This window comes from Branchiostoma belcheri, unplaced genomic scaffold (genome assembly GCF_001625305.1).
Source record: "Branchiostoma belcheri isolate BF01 breed outbred unplaced genomic scaffold, Haploidv18h27 scaffold118, whole genome shotgun sequence".
In the NCBI taxonomy this organism is placed as follows: domain Eukaryota; kingdom Metazoa; phylum Chordata; class Leptocardii; order Amphioxiformes; family Branchiostomatidae; genus Branchiostoma; species Branchiostoma belcheri.
The window spans coordinates 542,435-565,765 of record NW_017802580.1 but is presented as its reverse complement, the minus strand read 5'-3'; the positions used below and the strand labels follow the sequence as shown (position 1 = coordinate 565,765).

The 23,331-nt window shown below is 37.2% G+C and overlaps 1 protein-coding gene across 2 annotated transcripts; it reads left to right on the top strand.

Annotated features, from left to right (window-relative positions):
- Positions 1 to 144: 144 nt before the first annotated feature.
- LOC109462543 (signal peptide peptidase-like 3) lies at positions 145 to 22,754 on the top strand. Of its 2 annotated transcripts, none has more exons than XM_019759099.1 (13): positions 145 to 580; positions 7,946 to 8,023; positions 9,280 to 9,374; positions 10,949 to 11,068; positions 11,949 to 12,027; positions 13,803 to 13,915; positions 15,166 to 15,272; positions 15,688 to 15,759; positions 16,080 to 16,168; positions 16,749 to 16,794; positions 17,617 to 17,773; positions 18,919 to 19,028; positions 19,719 to 22,754. In XM_019759099.1, the coding sequence occupies exons 1-13, from the start codon at positions 558 to 560 to the stop codon at positions 19,785 to 19,787; spliced, it is 1,158 nt and encodes a 385-aa protein (XP_019614658.1). In that variant the 5' UTR covers positions 145 to 557; the 3' UTR covers positions 19,788 to 22,754. The 2 variants fall into 2 exon arrangements, with proteins under 2 accessions (XP_019614658.1, XP_019614657.1); XM_019759098.1 differs by having other exon boundaries at positions 10,931 to 11,068.
- The last annotated feature ends 577 nt before the right edge of the window (positions 22,755 to 23,331 follow it).

Sequence of the window (23,331 nt, the reverse complement as noted above, 5' to 3'; positions counted from 1 at the left end):
CGCCTATGTTTTTATTTTAAGCAAAATAATACATTTTTATTGTAAATTAATATTTGAGTACACATTTGAAGAAAGTGTAAATGATTTTTGGAAGACTGAACGAAACGATAAGTGATATAAATCGATCGAAATGGTGGAACTACTTTCTGTGCGGATGATCACGTGAGCAGGCTCCATGGCTGACAAAAACAAAGCGGTGCTTCGAGATCCGATTCTGGCCTGAACCCTGACGTGAAAAAGATAGATTTTTGCTTTGTTTTTTTCCTACAAATCATGTAACTGAGCAGCTGCAGAAGATGCCAGAGAAGTTCATCCGTCGATTTAGAGGAGGAAAATAGCTCTAGCGAGGCTCTGTGTGCAGAGATTCGTCTCGGAAAACCGGCGAATTTTGCAGACGATAGAAAGACCGGGGACGAGGGAAGGTCCGGCCATTTTTTTTCCGTGACATTTTCTGCCGACTTTGTGTCTCGGAACCTCCACATGAGCAGATGACCACGGTTTTATAGCGGCCAAAACTCTTGTTATTCATTTTGTGAGGATCTGTACAGTTTAACAAGATGTCGGATACGAACTATGACTGGTAAGTACGTGCTTTTTTCACCATACACAGATTGACACTGTGACTCATAATACGTACATGTATATATCTCTTTGTATACATGTACACCGATATCAGCTTAATAATTTACCCTTCTACCACACAACTTACCACTTTTAGAGGTTTTAGGTAAGACAGAAAAATTCCCAATCGTCCGTTTGATTCAAACCGTTGGCCAAAAAAGGAGTTGGAATATTCATTTGGTGCGCCGCAATGTTTATTCAAGTGTTTTCCTGAATGGATGGACAGTAGGTTTTGTTTACATGCCTTTTAATGTGCGAATTGGTTTGGCATTGAACGTTCAGTTTTAGTCTCAAAAGGGCTTGGGCATCAGGATATTCATTTTTTAAGGAATTGCTGAATTGGAAATGATCTTTTCTGTCTTCACAGACACAATCACAGTGATCAATGATGGTGAAAGTAGGTTATCTCTATAAAAATTAAGTTACAGCGTCTTTCTGTCAGAATGGATATATCCACAGTGCTCTTCTGTTAGAAAATAATGGTGCAAATTCTCATTTCCAAAAGTGATAATTCACCTTTATGATATTCAAATCTTATTGGATAGGTCAGAAGTGCATTTACACTAGCTGGAGAAAAATTAAAATTTTTGCATCATCATTGTGGTGATAAATACTTTTATTAAATGTTAATTGCAAAGTACAAATGTATGCGGTATTGCCCACTATATTTTCAGAAGTATAATATTCGTTTGTATCTTTGTGCACTTTTCATTTGTGCAGCCCCAAGAAAAACCTTAGTTAGTGCAGTTGCACTTTTGCATGTAAATTATTATGTTTGCCTAGTAGATATCCAAAATATATTTATCAGAATCTTTCAGTATTTTTTCCAGTATTATGTGATACGATGAAAAATGCTTATCTTGAGGTCCTTGAGTGTGATTTAAGGAATGTTGTTGGATATCTTAGTCTTTTACAAAACCTGTTATGACCTTAAAGTTAAAGGCCTTTTAGTTCATTTGCCCCTGGGTAAAACTTACAGATGAGTGAACTAGACGAAAACAAAAGATTCACAGTGATTTCACAGTCAAGCTTTTGAAAGCTCATCCAAACACATGGAAAAGTCTGGTCCACCCAGTTTTGCTATTTTCCTTCTTTTTTTTTCCGAACATTTTGAATCATATTATGTCTTCTTCTCTTGGTATGAGCATAAGATATGTAGCTAAGCTTGGATATTTCTTGTATTTTCCAATCCTCAGATGACCTTGATATCATATGTATTCCAACTTAATATTTTGTTTCACCTTGGCATTTTTTAAAATTCATATACAGTATTCATGACATGCATGTACTATATATACTGACCAGTATAATGAAGAAAAACATAAATTAAAAGAAGAATTGCACCAAGCTGGATGGACTTAAAATGTGCGAAATATTCTAGATTTGAAACACAAAGAACGACACTTGACTTTTTTTTGTTTTTAAAAAGAATTAGTACTGAATTGTCTTTTTTTGAAGGGGAGCAGGGATATCGGCATGGGTAACTATTGAGTTGCCCAAAAATTGCTTTGTTGTATTTTCCATCTGTCCCCCAGAAAATCACATGAGTTGAATAAAGGGGTATGCTCTTTGTTCCTCTGAGTACACAGACTGCAGCTGCTACATATGATAATACTTCACCTTTTGTTCCCTTCATAATCTGTTTGGCTCCATCAAATAACACACAGAGGCTCCCCATGGGATAAGCACCTTATGGATAAACTCATTATCAAAACCTTTGTTACAGTGATCGTATTATTAGAGCTGCTGGAAAGAGGAAAATTAAAAAAAATAATAACTGTATATGGTCCCTAACAATACGTGTAGCTGTATTTATGTTGAAAACATGATGTTGCATTATGTTTGCCAGTATAAATAAGTTAAGTGTTTTATGCATGTATGAATGTGATAAAACTTTGTATCATTTTCTTTGGTCTTCTTGTCACATATACATGTATGTCAATTAGATTGAATTTATGATGAATGTAACATGTAATTCACTTGTGAGTAAATACGTTACAAAATATGGCATACATGATGTACCTGATGCCCAAATTTATTTTTTTATGCTGTGAAAGTACTACAGTTACAAAATCTTAATATAGTTTTGTTACATTGGAATACACAAAGTCAGTATCCTCCTACATGTCCCTAGTCAATATTTTCATTGTTCAGCAATTGCATATTGTTTCCAGTGTACTACTAGTACATATATATATATATATGCTGTTTCTAGTAAAGTCAAAATAAACAAGCTCTACTTTTTGCTAAATAAAAGTAAATTGTCCCCCAAGGGTTCAAAATATAGCAAAAGGGGACTATTTTGTAGATAATTGTAAAAATACAAGTTGCACTAAAAAAGTGAAATGAAAAAGATATCCAGCACATGTTAGAAAATAAAATACGTACACAGTTGTGCATCATGAGCACATGAAGATATGTCAAGTTCAACCTTTTTTTGCATGGCTTGTCCCTTGTGTCTATATCTTCACTCATTCAGCATAATTTTCACATTTTAGAAACTCATCTGGTACTGAAAAACTATAAATGCTTATTTAATAGTATAGTTCAACTTATCATCTTCAGCTTTAAATCATAGAAAAAGTTCGAAACCTACATGAAATTGTCCTATATAACTCTTACTCTCTCACTAATTTTCAATTTAAAAAAAAAATAAAACTCTCTCCTTAAAGAGTTTTATTTCTCATTTTATCCAAAATTGAATTCACTTGCGACGGAAATACAAATGGATCATAACATATGGAAATCGTCAGTGGTGCTTTAATTGAAAATATATCTATTGAATCATTCTACTGGTTACTGATGTTGTTTTGCCTGTTAGGCCACACCACCTTAATTTTATGGATGACATCCGTGGCCGCATTGATTTTCGCCTGTTCTCAAAAAAAAAAAAAGATCACGTCCACTGAAGCTCTGGCCTGGCTCTAGGCCTGGGTAGTCCATGGTAGTTAGCGACAATACGGAGCCGGCGGTAACTCTGGAGGACGTCACCCAGGCTACCGAAGCTCCACGACTCAAGAACTCAGTACATACGTACAGTGCCGATTCATAAATTCCGCAAAAAGCCAGCATGTGCCGTCTTGTCGTATACGTCGCTAATTCACAATACCAGCTTTATATTTCTGTGGTTTAGTAGCATTTTTATTTTTGGCCAGAATTTTTTTTTTCGCCTGCACGCACTAGTTTGTGGGTCTTCAGAGGGTGTCATCCATAAAATTAAGTTGGTGTGGCCTTACTGACATCCCAGGAGGTTGTTCTTTGTGACATCAAGATTTCATGGTGGCCTAGAAAGATTTTCAGAGGGATTATATCTGAGAATGTCTATGTCCCATAGGTATCAATTATGTCTAGCAGAACATTTAAACGGTTTTTCTGCAGTTAGCTGTCTTTTTGTGTCTCAGCAAGTTGTACGGATTCTTTGATTGGTAAAGTTAAACTTAAACTTGGGTTGTTGATACATAACAGTGTAGCCAATCTACACCATCAGAGCTCGAAATTTTATATTTGGGAATAAGTGCACTGGTGCACCCAACCTAAAAAATTGGGTGCACAAAAATTTCTTTGAGTGCACCATATAAAATCTTACTGCTCCTCTTCTAAGGCCGAATCTGTAATGGGAGCTAACATCAAAATCTTAAGTACTACAGCAAATATTTTATTATTTTTCTGACACTTAGATGCCAAGCATATCCTGTATACTATTACTAGTATACATTTAATGTGTACAAAAATACCTACAAAAATATTTGGGTTCACCAGTGCACCCGCAGAAAAAAATTGGGTGCACAGCTCCAAATTTGGGTGCAATAAGGTGCACATGCACCCAGTATTTCGAGCCCTGCACATGTGTATTCTTTTATATCCAGGCCTCTTTTTCTACTTGATAAAAAAATGGTAATGTATACAGTATGACCCTTGATTTTGTAATTGGAAATGGAGCTGTATGATTTAAATTAAAGACAACAAAATACACAAAAAGGTGGAAAAATGAATAACATAATAACTGTTATTTGTCTTTGAAATTCATCAAGCAATCTGTCAGAAATTTTGCAGCCAAGTAGTCTCATCCTCTTGTGCGGGATTGAAAATTACCTATTTGATTACTTCTAACTCTAAGCTCAACATCACACAAACACAGTCTTTTTTTCCGAAACAGGATATGACGTATGATTATAGAGATTTTTGTTGTTTAGTAACATGTTCATCATCCCTTTATTACAGTACATATTCACATGTTATAAAATGGTTATGCACATGTCAAGTTGTTGGCTAGAAACCATAAAATCTTGATGTCATAATCATAGTTTTTATAGACATTCAGTTATTCTACTCATTTTATCTTATATATAACGGTGCACCTAAAAAGTAAAATATTTTTTGTGCACCCAATTTTTTACTATTTTCGGTTGGGTGCACCAGTGCACCTATGAATTTCGAGCCCTGATTTTGCAGTGCTCAGGAGTGGAAAAAGGCCCGAGTTACGTAGCTAGTATTATAGGTATTATACAATGGAAACAGATTATGATATTCACGGTGTCATGTATTCAGGTTGGCAAGGTCATTGCGAAAACCACAAAAATAAAACCACCACCGCCATTGCAAGGTCATACATGTACCATAAGGTTGTGGGGGTGGTACAAAATGTAGGTCTAATGAATGTGAAGTAAAACCCATGTCACTATTTGTCGTGGGTTTTGGAGCACTCCATATGTTATTAGCTTTTTGTATTTTTTTTAGTCGTGTTTGAAAGCTGCCGGATACAGAAGCAATGTTGTCATAATAGTACCAGAGTGGGAACAACGTAACCGATCATATGCAAATGTTGCCACCAAATTGGTTATGTACATATTTGTTTCCTGGACTCAAACTTCTAAGTTGTGATCAACATTATTTCAGGTCTGACGTTTTACAAGAAAATATTTTGAGCTACTGCTTATTTTTATATATTTATATTTGTGCAGATACAGTTAATTTTAGTTGCATAATACATTATGTTTGTATAGTGAAGTCATGGAACTAAAAAGTAAGATACATGTACAATGTATTTACATATGTACATGTACAAAGCTGTAAAATATGATTTTGCAAGTTAATGGTAACGATTCTCAGTTTTAATGCAGCTCATCAGCAATAAGAGGATTCTTTGAGTAAATTTTTCTTTCCAGTTTTCCATAGTTTACATCCTGTTATGCACTGTGCAAACATAAACAGTGTTTTACCAGTCAAAATCTTGTTTCTTTTGCTTTTTTTAAAGTTTTAACGTTAAAAGGTAGAATGCCAAATGTCCTTGATGTAACAATAAGAATATTTTATTTTTAGTTTCAGAAGTGATAATAGCATTGTTTCGTAAGGTTAATAAGAATACTATTTAGGAAGGTGGAGCCTATCCAAATGCTTCATCAATGCATGTATTTGTTTATTTGTTTATTAAAATTTACCAACACATGCATGGAGGGGGAGGGAGAACAGGTGGGTCACCTTTACCAGCTCCCTCCCCTAATTACATCAATAAAAACAGTATAAAACAGCATTGGATTTAAACACATTATGAAAGCAATACATAAATATACATACAAAAATATGGACATGTAATAAATCAAATATCAATGTCAGTGCGGTCTTAACGCTATGCATGTTCCACACCTGCAAGCCGTAGACCATGTACATATGTTGTCTGTGTCAAAGTGACTTTAAGTTGTCCTGGAACTTGCCAATTAAGACAAGACACCGTTTGAATTGTCAGACTGACTTGTCGCTGCAACCCCCAAGGCCCTAACTGGCGTTTCTATTTTATTCCATGTATGCTTTTTTTACCTCCCCAACCAAGGTCAGGTGCCCATGCACACAGTGAGGGAAGCTGTATCAATTGCCTTCCCCAAGGACACATGTCTAGCCTGGAATCAAACCCATGACCTCTCGATCCCATGTCTGCTAGCGGCAGCCTAAAACCTATTATAATGTAGGCCATCAACTCCACACACTTTTACAAATAAAATGTAACAGATTTTCATATGTAAAATGTTTAGACATCTTATAAACAACCACATTGTTTTACCGATATAACTTAAGTTATACCAGTGAAATCTTGAGATTTAGACTGCAGGCCTTAAGTTAAAATACCACCTGCATATGCAGGTAAGTGCAGGTAAAATTGGGGCTGTGTATGTTTTTCTGATGTCTACTTGCACCTAACCTGCACTTGTCCATATATGTTTTGGGTTGAAATATACATGTTGGTATTTGTGGTTCAGGTAATTTTTTTCCCCACACTAATGCAGAAAAAAAGCACAGTTATAGACTCTGCTAACTCTACTGTCTACATGTAGATCTGTATCTGTATGTAGCTTCATGTCTCAGAAACCAACCATAGAACTGTTCTGTGTTTTCACACGTTCTCTTTGTCTATACAGTTTCCCCAGGAAGTTAAGTCACTTATTAAACATTTCCCTGTACCCACATCTGTAAATAGATATGATTGAAGTTGAACTAATATCACTGTGTGAATAACCAGTCAAGTGACCTCTGACTTTATGCATGCAGAGACCTTCCAAAAATCACTCAGTTTTTGGTCAAACATTTTAGAATAAACATTAATTTTGATTTTACTATTTGTGTAACTTATTCTTGTATTCATAAAATGTAAATTTGAAGATATGAGCTTAAATTGCAACATTTTGTTACATGTAGTTTGGGAAGAGAAGAAATACATGAAGCTTAGAAAATTAGAATTAGGTCAGAGCACAGCTTTCCTCATCTGGAAAACATTATGTATTACTTCCAGTTGGGCACATGTGGTGTTTTGTGTTTGCATACAACCTTGGGACCATATGGAATCGGGAAGACCTGAGCTGGAAATACCAATATGTACATGTATATACATGTATATACATATACAGTTGGATAGTATAGGTAAAATTGGCGCTATGCAGGTATTTCTGATGTCTACATGCATCTCATCAAGTCCTTGAACTGGGTTTATATGATATATGAACGTGTATGTGGATTTTTATTTGCTGCGTTGGGTTTTACCAACTGGTTTCTGAATGCTTTTAGTATGATATATGGATTATATGAGTGGATCTGGACTTGGAAACCATTTGTGCCTCAGTCATGTTGTGAATTTGAAGCAACTCTCTTCAAGGAGACCACCTGTCCAAGGTGACCACTTTTCTTTGGTCGCCTTGGTGGCCGGCATAGACAGTTTGACTGTATTACATGTAGTTAAAAATTGAACTATCCCTATGTTGGGTTGTAGATGATCATATGCAGGCATGTAAAAAAATTGTTTGTTCTAATACTATCGTGTGTTTTTCCCGTTGTGCAGGGCGTACTCGCTGGTGGACTCATCACGAGTCTCCACGTTTCTCATCTCCATACTTCTCATTGTCTACGGCAGCTTCAGGTCAGACACCCATCTTCATGTCTTAAGACAATCCTCATTGTCTTGTCTTGAATTCTTATGGCAGGCCTCAAATACCCCTTTGAATTTGCCGTAAAATTGTACAGTCGAACCTATACATGCAAGTATCCTCTAACCACCTGGCCAATGTGACTACTTTTTGCCTGTCCCTTAGATATAAAATTTGTGTATACTTCATTGACAGAAACATTAAGAATCCTGTCTATACCAGGCTTCGAAATTATATTTTCTTCCTATTGTCTCATCACTGTCCCAAAAATAAATTTGTCCCAAAGTCAGGATGAACTGTCCAGGTCGGGAAGTGTTGTATGACTTCAACTTGAAGTGAACTTTAGTTTGCTTATGTTCACTCCCAGGTGCACTATAATAGCAGAGTAGACAGGAAATTTGGGGGGACTTTTCCGGATCCAAAAGCCGGGACGTGTGCCTGATAAACAAAAGAAGGGCTGACATTCTGATGTTGATTATTTTTTTATTGTCCCAAAAATGTCCCAAAGTGTCTTTTTAATTGTCCCGGCCTAAATCTTAGTGGCCACTGGACCACCTTTAATTTCGAGCCCAGGTATACTGACCACCTGTCCACATAGATCAGAATCGATTTTTCAGGTCTCCCAATGCAAGTGGTCTCCTTGGACAGATTCAACTGTTTTGAATAACTAATCTTGTCTTGAATAATAAATCTATTAAAAGTTTTACTCAAAAAACATTTTTTATATGAACATGAAGGTAGATCTAATTTGTTTGCAAGCTATTTTACCAAACATTTTGGCCAGAATTCCTACCTATATCATTGTAATGCACAACGTTAAGGGTCCTGTTATATGACCTTGTTTGCTGGCTGTTCGTGACCTTGTAAATACTCAGGTGCCATAATGGATTTGAGAAGCTTAACTTTTTTATGCTATATAATGTACATGACATGTGCTTTCGGCATCCTTAAGTTTTTTGTGCATGGACATACATGTAGGCACTTACACACATGGCTTAATATGAGTAAGTTTTTTATGTTATTTTTATTTTGGTACATATATATTGTTGAAAATAAACTGATGGTCTATGATATACAGTAACTTGATGTTTAATAAATAAAATTAACTTATGGTCTATGATTTACAGTAACTTGATGTTAAGTAAATAGAATTAACTTATGGTCTATGATTAACTAAATGAAATTAACTTATGGTATATAGTTTGCAGTAACTTGATGTACAATGTTGTTTGATTGACACCTACTGTAGGTCCCTGAATATGGACCAGGAGGAGAACCAAGAGAAGGACCAGGACAGTCTACTTTCCACATCAACTACACCTGCTAATAAACAGAACGAAAATGGTATGCATGTACTTCCCTTTCTTTTAATTTTTTGTTAGAAATATTGTGCAGAGTTCGAAATACAAAGGTGCAATGTGCAAATTGCACGTAATTCTCAAGATTTGCACCAAAAAATATTTTGAATGTGCAATTTTGCACCTGGAAAATACCGATATATCATGTTTGCACTGCGTATCTCCGAAGTTTCTTGCTGTGTCGGCATCGCGCTGGGCCAGGCCTCGAAATTAACTTTTTTCACTATTGTCCCAGAATTGTCCCGAACATAGATTTCAATTGTCCCGAATTGTCCCAGTCTGCTTTTCAGGAAATAAGTTGATGACAAAAATAAGAAAACAACTGAATTTGTACAACTTGAAGTCCACTTTATTAGTAAATGTAGGGAAATACATGATAATATCATGGGCATGGCACCGTCCCTGATATTTGGAATCCCTGATTGGTCAAATTTAAATGTTTGTCAGAGTATTATATATTTATAGGCTGCCAGCAGTCTGCAGCAGGATGGATGGATCGCGTTCCCAAATGACGTGGATGGTCTTAGAATTTTCCAATTGCCCCAAAATTGTCCCGAAACGTAATTTGAATTGTCCCAAGCTGAAAATTTAGTGTCATTTGACACTGGGACAATGTTAATTTCGAGCCCTGCTGGGCGCATGGCAGCCATATTGTTTTCCTCACTGAACATCCTGGGAACAAGCTGCTCTCGTCCCCAGGTGAAGACGCGAAGGCACTACGTAATGATTTACCTAATATGGCAAGACGCGAAGGCCTACGTAGCTGATTTACCAAATATGGTGAGACCTGCGAAACTTGTTGTTGTACGAAGTGGGACGAAGTCCTTCGGCAGAGTAATTTCCGCTTTTTCGTCCAATTTTCGGTGAAATTCGGTGAAAAACAGAGTTTTCGGATTTCCCAGCATTCAGTGCTACCCAGGAAATTTGTAAAGCATGAAGAAGGGCCCATGAAGAAGGGGTCGATTTTCAAGTTCTTTTCACGGGCCCAGCCGGCATCAGAGGCTGGTGCAGCCGGTGGCGGTGGATCAGAGGCTGGTGCAGCCGGGGGCGGTGGATCGGGAGATGCCACCGGGTCCACCGTCTCCGAGGATCCCGCGGCCGATGTTGACGACTCGCCCCCAGAGGAGGGGGAGGGGAGCGCCAAGAAGCAAAAATTAACCGGACGTTATTTTTTTCTAAGCAGTATTTTTTTCCTTATATCATGCACGATGTTCAAGGTAAACAAATATGCAAAATAAATGAAATTTATTGCTCGCATAAATTTTCTTTATGTGCCGTATAAGATGTGGAATTCCAACTGTATAGTGTTCGTGACATGATACGTACCCCGGTATGACTAGCGGCGTCCTTTGAAGCTAATGCCGACAAATTTTTTTTGTGTGTTCTTTTTTTTTTATAAACACAGATGATACTTGCATTGTTCATGTTTTGTTTGGTCCCTTCTTTTTAATGTATACTAAAACTTCTATATGCAGTGACAGGCTAAGAAGGTTGATACACAGTAAAACAGTTGCAAACCTAGCTGGAACCCTGGTAAGCCAGGTCTGTTCTCACTCACAGGTGTCCAGACGATTGACTCCACCCAGGCAATGTTCCTGCCCATCGGAGCCTCGGTCTCCCTGTTGGTCATGTTCTTCTTCTTCGACTCCATGCAGGTGGTCTTCGCTCTGTGTACAGCCGGTGAGTTCAGCTAGATGTACTCCTTTTAAACCAGAAGCTTTTCTATGTAAAATGAAACTCAAATTTCCTTCCTACACCTCTATGTGGTGCATATTTTTTTTAATGTTCATTCAATGAAATATATACAAAACAAGATTGTGACATTAAATGATAAATGTGAAAGAGATTGCAAATTATAGTTTACACAGAATATTCATCTCAAGCATATATAGACCTAGGAAAAGAATTTATGACAGAAGTGTGGCTTATTTATTCATTAATACACTCTTGAAGATAGCGTATAGTAGGGCAGCACCCATCTGTCTATCTGTAGCCCTTAGGCCACACAGTTGTGCCGTCTTTACAGCTGGGTGCTAGTCCAATGGTACCATTTATTGCGTCCTCGGTATAACTCGGCTGGGAATCGAACACATGACCTACTGAATAAAAAGCAAACACTCTACCCACATGGCCATTGCACCAGATTTTGTATGATTCAATCGGAAAACGAAGGACTTCTGATCCATTTTGGCACAAGTTTTGATTGCGATTTGCACACAATTTGTAGTTGGGACATTTTTTTTTAAATCTCCGTACATGTAGACGGTCTGGCTTAAGTGTCCACAAGGTAGACAATACTTAAAGTGCTCAATTGGGGAATTAGGAAGCTTCCTAGAGTCTTCAAAAATTCACTTTTAGAAGGCCGTACAAATTCTATTTCTCAGTCATCATGATTGGAACAAACTTCAAGTGACTATATTGTATGTACACTTCCGATATTTGTAATTATGTATTTTACAGACTTTTTTTGATGTCATTTGGTCTTGAAATGCAATGCAAGCATGTTATACTATGGACTCTGAGGTGGTGCTAGTGACGACTGTTGTTTTTGCTGTTCCAGTTTTAGCCACGGTGGCGTTTGCATTCCTGCTCCTCCCCATGTGTCAGTACCTTATACGGCCCTGCTCCAGTGGCACCAAGTAAGTTCAACTTCACAACTACTTTTGCTTCGGTTTTTCAGACTAACACTTTCCAGTTTAGGCCATTGAATTTGTTGTTTCTCAGATTTGCCCTGATTTGCAAAAAAAAAAAAATATTCTAAATAAACTGCAAAATGATCAACGAAAGACATATTTTGTCCCCAACAGTTGAAGAAAGTCCTTTTCTTCTAGTGGTTCAATGTAACAAATTGAATGCAATTTTGTTTCATTAAAAGTTCAAAATCCATTATTTTAATTATAAACCAGCCTGGTATGTTCACTTCATGACTCATATTGCAACATTTCTGGCTATCATGGGGTGCCATGGCCTGTTTTTTTTTTCGCCCTGTTACTTCATATTTTTTGTGAAAAGATCTGAGAAACAACAAATTAAATAGGTTAAATTAAATATTATGCCAGAACACAAATCCTGCTCATGTATTTACTGCTATTTATTAGTGTCCCAATTTAAATTTAAAGGATCTTTGATATTTTTTCCTACAATAGGGGATTAATATTAATAATTAGGGATTCAAAAGTTAAAATCATATGACAAGATGAAAAATGTGAATGGCCCAGAATGAAAATGTCAGACATTTGAATCCCAGTCATCTTTGATATATATTTTATTATTTTAAGAATAAAAGGCCACACCAATTTAACTTGTTATGGGTTCACCACACCACGAAGTGGTGTGGTGAAACCATATTGCTTTTTCTGATGTTTCTTCTTCTTCTTCTCCTCCTCCTCCTTCTCCTCCTGCCATTTTTTAAATGGATTCAGCTTCTTCATTTTAGGGCCCAAGGTCCTGAAATTTGGTATGGAGGTACAGTGGGCAAATACCCCTAGGCGTTTTTAAATTATTGTGATACAGGCTTTTAGAATGGTTTTATTTGAGTTTTTTGGCTGTGTTATAGCAAATGTATTACTGTGTTAGGGTGCCTTGTTTACCACGTTTGGACATGAGTCATCACAATGGAATGCAGGGCATCAACCAATAGGCATGCAGCTTTCCTCTATACTTCTTGCTGATTGGCTGTTGGGATTTAACTTGATTAACACCTGCACAGAAGCATTTCCATACTGACAGTATGTCTGTATTCAAGTGTTTTGGTAGGTATTTCAAGCTTTCCTGCTCCAGCAATGGAATGCCGGGCATGGTACGTTTTTTTTTATTTTGAAAATCAACAGTTTGCATTATGCAATTAAAAATCCTAACCAATAAAGTAGGGAATAGCTATCCAACTGTTGTTTTAGTTGTATTTTACTTCATATTATAGTTATATCAATGTAAATCATTGTTTTCCCTTGTGTTTCCCATTCTTTCCCTGCCATGTCGTAAAATGTGGTGAACCCATCGCTGTATTTGCTCCAAAGCAAATATTGGCCTTTCTAGTTGGTTCTTGGATTTTTTCATATAAAGTATGAAGCAACAGGGCAAAAAAAATCAAAATGAAAACAGGTCTAAGCATCCTATTATAGCCCCAAATGTTACGATAGGAGGCATGAAGTCAACACAAAAGGCTAGGTTAATATATAAACAATGAATTTTGAACTTTTAATCAAACCACTGCATTGCATAAAAAAATGAAGAGGTGAATCCAAAAACCAACAAATAAAATTGGTGTGGCCTTAGTAACAATTATGTACATTATAAGGGATTCAAAATTTAGAATAACAGGACAAAGATATCAATGGCCATCCCTCCAGAGATCTTGAAATGGTACGGCCTGAAGTCAAAATGTCTGACATTGAATATTCATGTTTTGTTTCAGGATATCGTTTGGATGCTGTGGCAGATTCACAGCTGCAGAACTGATGTCCTTTGCCATTTCCATGGGGATAGTATTTATATGGATCTTCACAGGCCACTGGCTACTAATGGATGGTAGGTCCTCATTTTGTTTACCGAAGGAAAACATATTGTTTTTGCTCTGTTTCTTCCTCTTCTTCTTCTTCTCCAAACAGTGACCTCTGACCTGACCAATGACATAATTTGTTGACATCTGTCACCATGGTGACTGGTGTTGAGTTACATAATGTTGCAATTTCATGGTCTGCTCTGCTCCTGTCACCATATACTAGCAGTTCCTGTATGTGAATGTGTTTGAGTGAGAATTAACAGAGCAGACCATGTCCGAAGGTAAACATTATGCATAAATGCTTTGCAGATGATTCTTCTCTAGTTTTTTTTTTTGTTATGGCAGAGGCACTTTTAGTCTAGAGCAGCCATCAAATGGATTTAATTCACACCAGTTTTGCAGGCACACACTGCAGCAGCAGCTGGCTAAATTACACCAAATGACTTGTTACACCTTACCTTCGCACATCTAACATTAAACATTGTTTACAGCTATCTAGTGATGATGCCCTCCTGTAGTTGTTGGCAGCAAGTTCCACTGTGCGATTGTTCTAGGAGAAATCACCTTAATTCTTGGTCGATAACTCCTCTACTTGAAGTAGTTCTTCACGTACCAATGTAATAAATTCGAAGTTGTAAACTCATTAAGTTGTGTCACTGCTGTTTTATATCTTTTTGTAGATTGAAATACAACAAAATGTACATATTGCTGAATGATATCATTTGCTGGTAGCGTTTTTCATGTATTGATGTTGTTTTGTTTGTTTGTTTGTTTATTTCCAGCCCTGGCTATGGGCCTGTGTGTGGCCATGATAGCATTTGTCTGTCATGTATTAATGTTGTTTGTTTGTTTGTTTATTTCCAGCCCTGGCTATGGGCCTGTGTGTGGCCATGATAGCATTTGTCTGTCATGTATTAATGTTGTTTGTTTGTTTGTTTATTTCCAGCCCTGGCTATATGGGCCTGTGTGTGGCCATGATAGCGTTTGTCTGTCATGTATTAATGTTGTTTGTTTGTTTATTTATTTACAGCCCTGGCTATGGGCCTGTGTGAGGCCATGATAGCATTTGTCTGTCATGCATTAATGTTGTTTGTTTGTTTATTTCCAGCCCTGGCTATGGGCCTGTGTGTGGCCATGATAGCGTTTGTCTGTCATGTATTAATGTTGTTTGTTTGTTTATTTATTTACAGCCCTGGCTATGGGCCTGTGTGTGGCCATGATAGCGTTTGTCTGTCATGTATTAATGTTGTTTGTTTGTTTGTTTGTTTATTTCCAGCCCTGGCTATGGGCCTGTGTGTGGCCATGATAGCGTTTGTCCGTCTTCCCAGTCTGAAGGTCTCCACCCTGCTGTTGTCAGGCCTGCTAATTTATGACGTCTTTTGGGTAAGTCAGTCAACAATCACTTCAACACTACAGCTCTGTATGTGGGAACTGAGGAAATCAAACCATTGAAGTTATCTAGAATTGTTAGGTTTTAACTTATAGGTTGGGATGATACATTTAAAACATGTCAGTTATTTGTGTTTAGGTAAAAAAGAGTGTAGTTTTTATTTTTATTTTACTAATGTTGCTGAATGATTTTTAAAAACTAAAGCATATTCTGTCATATATTTCATTAACTCATGGAAAATATGACAAAAAATTAAGGGATGTCTACAAATGGAACACTTTGTTTTTATACACATCTTCATTTTGAATATGGTGCAATAATTGTAAAAAGATTCATTGTGGCAAATACTTGTAATGTAATAAGTTCCATGAAAACGTTTGTTTATATATATAATTGTTGTTTTTGCAGGTATTTTTCTCTACGTACATCTTTAATGCCAATGTGATGGTAAAGGTGGCAACAAGACCCGCTGAAAATCCGGTAAAGTCTGAGTGTTCTTTTTAAATGTCCTATGATGACATTTACACAGTCCTTTTTTTAAAGGAAAGGCTGTATTGTATAGTGTAGCCCCAGTGTATGCATTTCATTTTGTGATATAAAGATGTCTTGATACTGTAATTCCAAAGACTTGTATAGAGGATTTGCAAAGTTTGTGGTTGCACATGTTAGAAATGTATGGCATGTTGTAGTTTGAGTGAAGATCTGACAATATCTTGACGATATACATTATTATACACATGTAAATGCAACTTCAGATGTGAAGTGAGTTGAATGTTTTACTTATGTTATTTTCTCCACAGGTTGGAATTGTTGCACAGAAGTTGAACCTGCCTCGTGCCGTCAAGGATGCTCCACAGCTGTCCTTACCTGGAAAACTAGTGTTCCCAAGGTGATCTTGTTTGTTATCCTTTTTAGTAGACTCATCTTCAATTCTGAATGAAACTTGACATGGACTTGTGACTCACTTTCAAGTGTACTGGCACCAACAAAAGAAAATCACAATGTAGTGTGCGTAGTCCAGTGGTTAGCAACCCTGCCTCTGGACCAAGAGGTTGGGAGTTCAAATCTCAGCTGTTGTCGCTTGCCTGACATGCATACTACTGTTTAGGGTCGCAGTCCTTAGGACGGGATGTTAAGCAGTGGTCCACTGTTCATTGTGCTTGTCGAAAGAAGCTAGAGAAATTTCCCCGGTACAATGAACCTGTAAATACTACATATTATATAGCGTCTGTCTTCTCTGTCACGACCAGTGGAAGAAAGTAACATCCTACATCATCTAAATTCATATATAATTGTCACGATGATGATTGTCAATTGCGCACAGTAATATCTGAAATTATGTCATACAAAGGAATAGAATCAGTCGAATATTTTTGCATGTTGCAAACAGTTGTTATTTGCAGCTTTCCTATTGTCAGAATATCATGGACTTACAAGCAGTTTTTTTTTCTTCTCCCTTTTTCTTCCAGTTACCATAACAATGGACACTTCTCGATGTTAGGACTGGGAGACATAGTAAGTTATTCTTCTAGCCTTTGATATTTTGTGCATTAAATCAGATTTTTGATCGTGAGTTCTACATGTGTAGAAGAAATTTGACAATGCGTTGGTGGCGCAACGATTTACAGCATAGGACTCAGAACCAATAGGTCCTGGGTTCGATACTCACCGTGGCCCGACGTTGTGCCCTTGGGAAAGGCAATGCATGACTTCCCCACCTGTACGGTGGAGTGACGCCCACCGAGCCTCTTAGGCTAATCTGTCTAACTGTGTGCCAAAAACACACTATGGATTTGGTGTGCCGATGTGTCAACATCAGCACATTTGCCACTGAGAGCCGTAGATTTTTTTTAGAAGTAATTTGAGAACGAGATGTAAATGGGGCATATAAGCATTAATTTTCTCGCTCTGTTTGCCATGAGGAATTAAAAGCTGGATAAGGCCACACCAATTTAATTTCTTGGTTAACGGATTCGCTTCATTTTTTTTTTATTTGCTAAAATAAAAACAAAAATAAAAATTCAGAATCAACTGCAAAATGCTCATATTTTGCCCTGAACAGTTTAAAACAGTCCTTTTCATCCTACTTATTACAGTTATTCCAGCTTTCAATGCAATGGTATCATTAAAAGTTCAAAATTCATTGTTTAAATTTTGAACCAGCCTGGTGTGTAGACTTCATGGCTCCTATCGTACCATTTTGGGCCATAATAGGATGCCTAGGCCTGTTTTTATTTTTATTTTTTCGCCCGCCTGCTCCATTATTTTTTAAGAAAATTCCGTTAACCAAGAAATTAAATTGGTGTGGCCTAATGACATGTTGACTGTGTATTCCAGGTGATGCCAGGCCTGTTGCTGTGCTTCGTGATGCGGTACGACCACTGGAAGAAGAAACATGGTGTTCAGGAGCAGCCACCCAAACCTCTGGTCCCCAACCTGACTGTTGTACACAAGCTGACTTACTTTCACTGCTCTCTTATAGGATACTTCATAGGTGAGTATAGTACATTCACTTTCCAGAAGGCAGGTACTGACGGCCATGTTGCTGTCCTTATTTGGGTTCCCAGGGTGCCCAGTTGCCCCGGGCAACCAAATTTTACTTACGAACTTTAAGAATGACCCCCCCCCCCAAATCACCAAATGCACCACTGTATCCGGCAGATAATTTTTAATTTTAGGTATTAATGGCTATTACTAGTATGAGTTAACTAAAGGCTGTTAGAAATATTGTCAAAGGCTAATGTATGTAACATTACTTAATTTGAGGAAAGTAGTAACTTTATAGGTGGGGCAACCTAAAATTCTGATGGGCAACCTAATTTTTGCCAGTGGGCAACCTGGTTCAAAAAAGTATTTTGTACAGTGGTTCCTGAATGGATCGGAGCTCGAGCATTTTAGTCATTCTTAATGTATGATCTTCCTTGAACTGTAGACAAGTATTTGATATTGGTAAGATAGAGTCAGAAGATTGAAAACCTACAATTCACTGAGAAATAAAAAAAAAATAACTGTGTCTGCCTCCATTTTGGTGTCCCTGTGATGTAATCACTAAAAGTACCATAGGAGTCAATCCTGAAATTCTTTGAGAGCTGTATTAGATAACTTCCCCTTGTAAAATAGTTTATATGGGCAAGAGTCTGATTTCCATGTATTGAAACAGTAATTCAATCTTACTACAGTATATTGAACATTGTGAGATACATGCCAATACAATGGTGAAAGAAGGAAAATAGTGAGTAATGGGAGTCTTTTCTCAACCAAGTATTTTATTCAGCCACTGTTTCAGTGACTGTCTGTCACCTTCCTGAGGGCAATTCTGGCTGGTTCACATTGAATTGCAACACAGGTGTCACTTACCATAGATGCATTCCCAGATGTAAAATATTTACTTATCTACACATATGCATGGTTACACTTACAGGGAACTGTATTTACAATGTGGTCCCAAATGTACAGGAGCTGTAGATATACAAAACTGTGGTCAGTTATTAAACAAAAGCTGTTACAGTTAAATAACTGACCACAGTTTTGTATATACTTTATGTAACATTGACATTACACCTTACATTCCCCTCCACAGCTAAAATACATTCCCACAAACCTGAAACACTTGACAGAAGTCTGAAATCTCTGTTACAGGGTTACTGACGGCGACAATAGCGTCAGAGGTGTACCGTGCAGCACAGCCAGCTCTCCTGTACCTGGTACCATTCACACTACTCCCTCTCCTCACCATGGCGTACCTAAAAGTAAGGAAATACAGGAACAGAAGTATTGTTTTGGGTGGCCGGGTTGTGGGTTTGTGTGTGTCTTTATCCAAACGGAATAGGTTGATAGCACATGGGTGGTGGTGGAAGTTTGATTGACAGAATGAAAGGTCAAAAGGTCAGACTAAGGAAATGGTGTGAATGGGATGGTAGGTTGATAGCACACGGGTGGAGGGAAGATTGATGTAAAGAATGACTGATCAATGATTACGAAGACCCATAAGACTTCCTGGATGTCTGAAAACTCAGTTCTCTTCTTTGATTGTTGCTGCTTTGATGAGTGACACAACTGTAAAACTGCAGTTAAATGGAGAGTTGATAATACTTTGGGATCAAGTCATAGAGTCAATAGACAAGTGGTTTCAAAACTTTAAGTTTATCCCAAGAGAGGTACCATGGACTCTGCAAATTTGGCCATTCATGATTAATTATCAATATCATTGAATGTTTTAATCTTTAAAAGGCAAATACTGACAGGCTTAAATTCAACCTGACATAAGCATTGCTTACCTCTCTTATTTTGTGCATGAATGATTTAGGTCAAAAAGAAAGTAATTTTCTACATGAACTTAAATGTACAATTTGTATGATAAAGCCTAATTGTTTTCAATATGATAATGCAATTTCCTTGCTGCAATATTTCACTTACACTCACTTTTTTTCTCCCCACAGGGTGATTTGAAACGAATGTGGAATGAGCCCTTCCTGGCCCCGACTTTGCCCAAGTACCTGGAGGTATGACACAACATGGAGGCAGGCTGTCAGCCACCACAGATTCCATGGATCTGAGTTTTATTCCATTAGACGGTTACAGTCACAAAGATGAAAAAAATCATTGCAAAAACAGAGGAGCAAGAAAAGAAAAAAAATATATAGTCTGCCTCTGGGGTGTACAGGACATCAACTAAACACGGAGAAGAATATTCAGTGAAGATATATAGGAGAAAGCTTTTTGTGAACATAAAAACAAAAGACACAGCTTATTGTTGGTAGAATGTGTACAGGAACTTAGGAGCAAAGAACCAAGGATCAAGCTTTGTCAGGAGACATGGGACGCAACTTCTTGCGAAGGGAGACATCTTTCGACCGTGACGTTACGTTGGAACAAGCGCAAAACCAAAATTGCTAGGAGGGGAACCAAACCAACCTTTCTGGATCGCGTGTAAGTGTATTCATTGGTATATTTTGTGGTCTGGTAGAAAAGGTGACTTGTATTGTACTGTAAGAACCTTTTCTTTATTCAGATCAGTTAGCATATATTCCCCTCACTTATTTGTGTGTAGCACTAGAACTTACAGTCACACATCTTCTTTCAAGACACAAGCTTGACTTGTAAGGTATCTTGTAAGAGAAGTGTTGAGCTCTGCAATGTGAATACTGATACCATATAGGGTGGCGTATTCTCGCCACCATATTCAAGAAAAAATAAATCAAGATATGTGTGGATGGTATACGATCCCCTTACCCTTACCTGTTCCAATTGTGCAGTAATTGTGAACCAACTGCTGTGTAGTATAAAGTGAATACTGTGCATCTATTATTAACTATGACTAGATTACTATGTAAAGTCCAGAGAAAAGTTAGGATATTGTCCTGTATATGACTAGAAAATTGTCGGTTTTTAAACTTTCAAATCAGAGTGACTCTGAGTTATCTAGCTTTTATTAGTCATGTAGTACAATTATCGTGATTCTTATTGCAAGTCGGATATATTTCATATTTGATTGTAGAATGGCATAATCATGGACAAAAATACCTTTAAAATTTTGTATTGAATTACGTGAGGATAACATTATAGTGTTTTGCTGTCCTATTGAAAGTAGTGATACTAGGGAATACTTATAGATAAGTCATGTTTTCAATAGATCGGTGAAAACTGTACTATGAAGTTCTATTAATATCGGATGTAATTGATATGTATTTATGTCTAGGAGGATCCAGTGCAACATGTAACCAGTGTATAAAAAAACGTCAGATAAAATGGAGCAATTTTCCTGGATAGGAAAGTTGTGTTGTTGCAGAACTGTACAAAAATATCAACCCTGAATGTCTCTGTACATGTAGGTAGTTCTATGCTTCTGCAGAGTTGCTATAGTCAGTCTTTCTCATGCATCTGTCAATGTTAATTTCAAGGGGAGGAAAAGGGGTTCAATGAAAGGATTTCACTTAAAATAGGAATTTTCCAAGTTTCTTCAAATGTTAGGGGTGGGTATGCCAAAATGTCAATTTGAAAGTTTAAAATCCTCAAGTTTAAACCTTTTACAAAGTACTGGCATGATTGGTCAAACAGTTAACTTATTTCTGAAAATGTAACAGTCTCAAACCAAGGAGTGTTAGGCCACCTGGGTGCAGTCATGATGTTCTAAAATGCCCCCTAGCAGTTTGTTAAGGAAAAGCAGGCACCAAATTCAGTGGCAGTGTCAAAGTACACTACCTATCGTTCCCAACATCCCTCTCTTCCCCCTGATGTTAACATTGACAAATGCTTCACAGATAGTCTGCAAGAGAAATGGAGCCTGGTATCCAGGCATATGTGAACTGTTCCATTTGCATTGTAAACTTGAGCAAGCTCTATACTATAGGCTACTCCACAATCTATCTTTACACAGTTCTCATGCTATAAGACATTTGTGCATGTGTAATTTCTGTTGTTCCTTTTATCTTTAAGCGAAAAGTATCCTCGTGTCTTCTTTCCCCACCTTAACACACAGTACATAGTATGAATTGTGATGCAATAGCTTACCAAACACAATTCTAGTGTGATCGTATACAATACCCGTGCACATAAAGAAATGTTTTTAAAATGTTTTAGCGGTGTGACTGTATTTAGTGTTAACATGTTGAAAAAAAGTGAAGTTATTGTTATATTTTTTTTCTGTGGCCATCTAAGTTGTGCTGTTGATGTGAAACATAACGGCACAATAGGTGATTATCATATAGAATACATAATGCTAATTTTATTCTTTTTACGGAAGGTTTTTGCCTTGTCAAATTATACAGTGTTCCATTGTACATTGTAGTGCCATAGTTTGATGCACAATTTGCAAAGATGCAACTATAATTACTGAAATGTGCATAGTTTGTATACATTGTGCATTGCTGTATTATTATATTGTCTCCAACTATACATATACTATACGCTGACAACATCATTGGATATGTGTAAAGTCATAGACCTTACATGTACATACAGTGTAACATATCCTCTTACAGTTGAAACCCTGTTAAAATTTCAACGTACTTCCAATTCCGATACTTAGATTCTGAAAACTACTTACCTTCTTCAGTCACTGAACTAAGTCTTGCTCTTGTCAAGTACTTACCGATGCTTCTGGGTTTAAATTAACTTTTGTTTTTACTAAATTTCCATTATTTTTCATCTTTTTCATCCTGTAGTAATTGCAACACATTATAAAAACATAACAAGCCATAAAGGTACTATTATCTGGTAAAAGTGTATAATTTGTAGAATATCTGGAGGAATTATAGATTATATGAGATAGTACTGAAAAAAACAACATTGGATTAGTCAAGCTTTGAGAAGTAGGCAGCAGTAAATGATGTCCAATATGTTTTCAGTCATGTCTTGTATATGGATGTAAACTTTAACAGCTATTGTGTATTATTTGCAGGCGGGCAGTCACACACGTATTAACATTTTGTACAGTTTTAATCGTGACTCCAAATTATGAGAATAAAGAGATAAAACAGTTACTTTTTGTGTACGGAGTTCCTTACTAAGTGTTGTCCAGTATTGAAATCAGTAGATGTCAGTTTTTCGTTGTAGTCATACTGTGACTCATACATATTGATGTGCTTTATGGTTACAAAGTAACTGGATATTGCTGCATTGCTGCATCCTCCAAATGGCATGGTAGGAGCCATGCAGTCAACATATCAGGCTAGTTTGTAATTCAAACATTAAATTTCAAACCTTTAATCAAACCACTGCATTCATAGATGAAACAAGACTGGCAATGAAAACATACATTGCCATGGCGATGGTGGTTGCTGTTAGGGTTATTAATTGTTTAATGGCACTGCCATCATTTCATGATTTTGAGGAAGACTTGGTACCATCCCCTCCCCTGAGTGTATAGTGAACGAGCCTCGGGGTCACAGAAAGTAGGGCCATCTGGGGAAGACAGGTTTCCCAAGGCTTTCCAGGAATGTGGGCATAGATGTGGGTCAGAGACATGCCTGTGGACATTCCATTCCTAGAATTCTTGCAAACTGCACACAATACTATATCATTAGGCTCCTCCCTGAGACGTCGCCAAAAACT

Coding starts and splice junctions, on each gene's coding strand:
- LOC109462543 (XM_019759098.1), top strand. CDS start 558: ATGTCGGATACGAACTATGACTG. Junction 15,760..16,079: donor CAAGACCCGCTGAAAATCCG/GTAAAGTCTGAG, acceptor TTTTCTCCACAG/GTTGGAATTGTTGCACAGAA. Junction 16,169..16,748: donor GGAAAACTAGTGTTCCCAAG/GTGATCTTGTTT, acceptor TTTTTCTTCCAG/TTACCATAACAATGGACACT.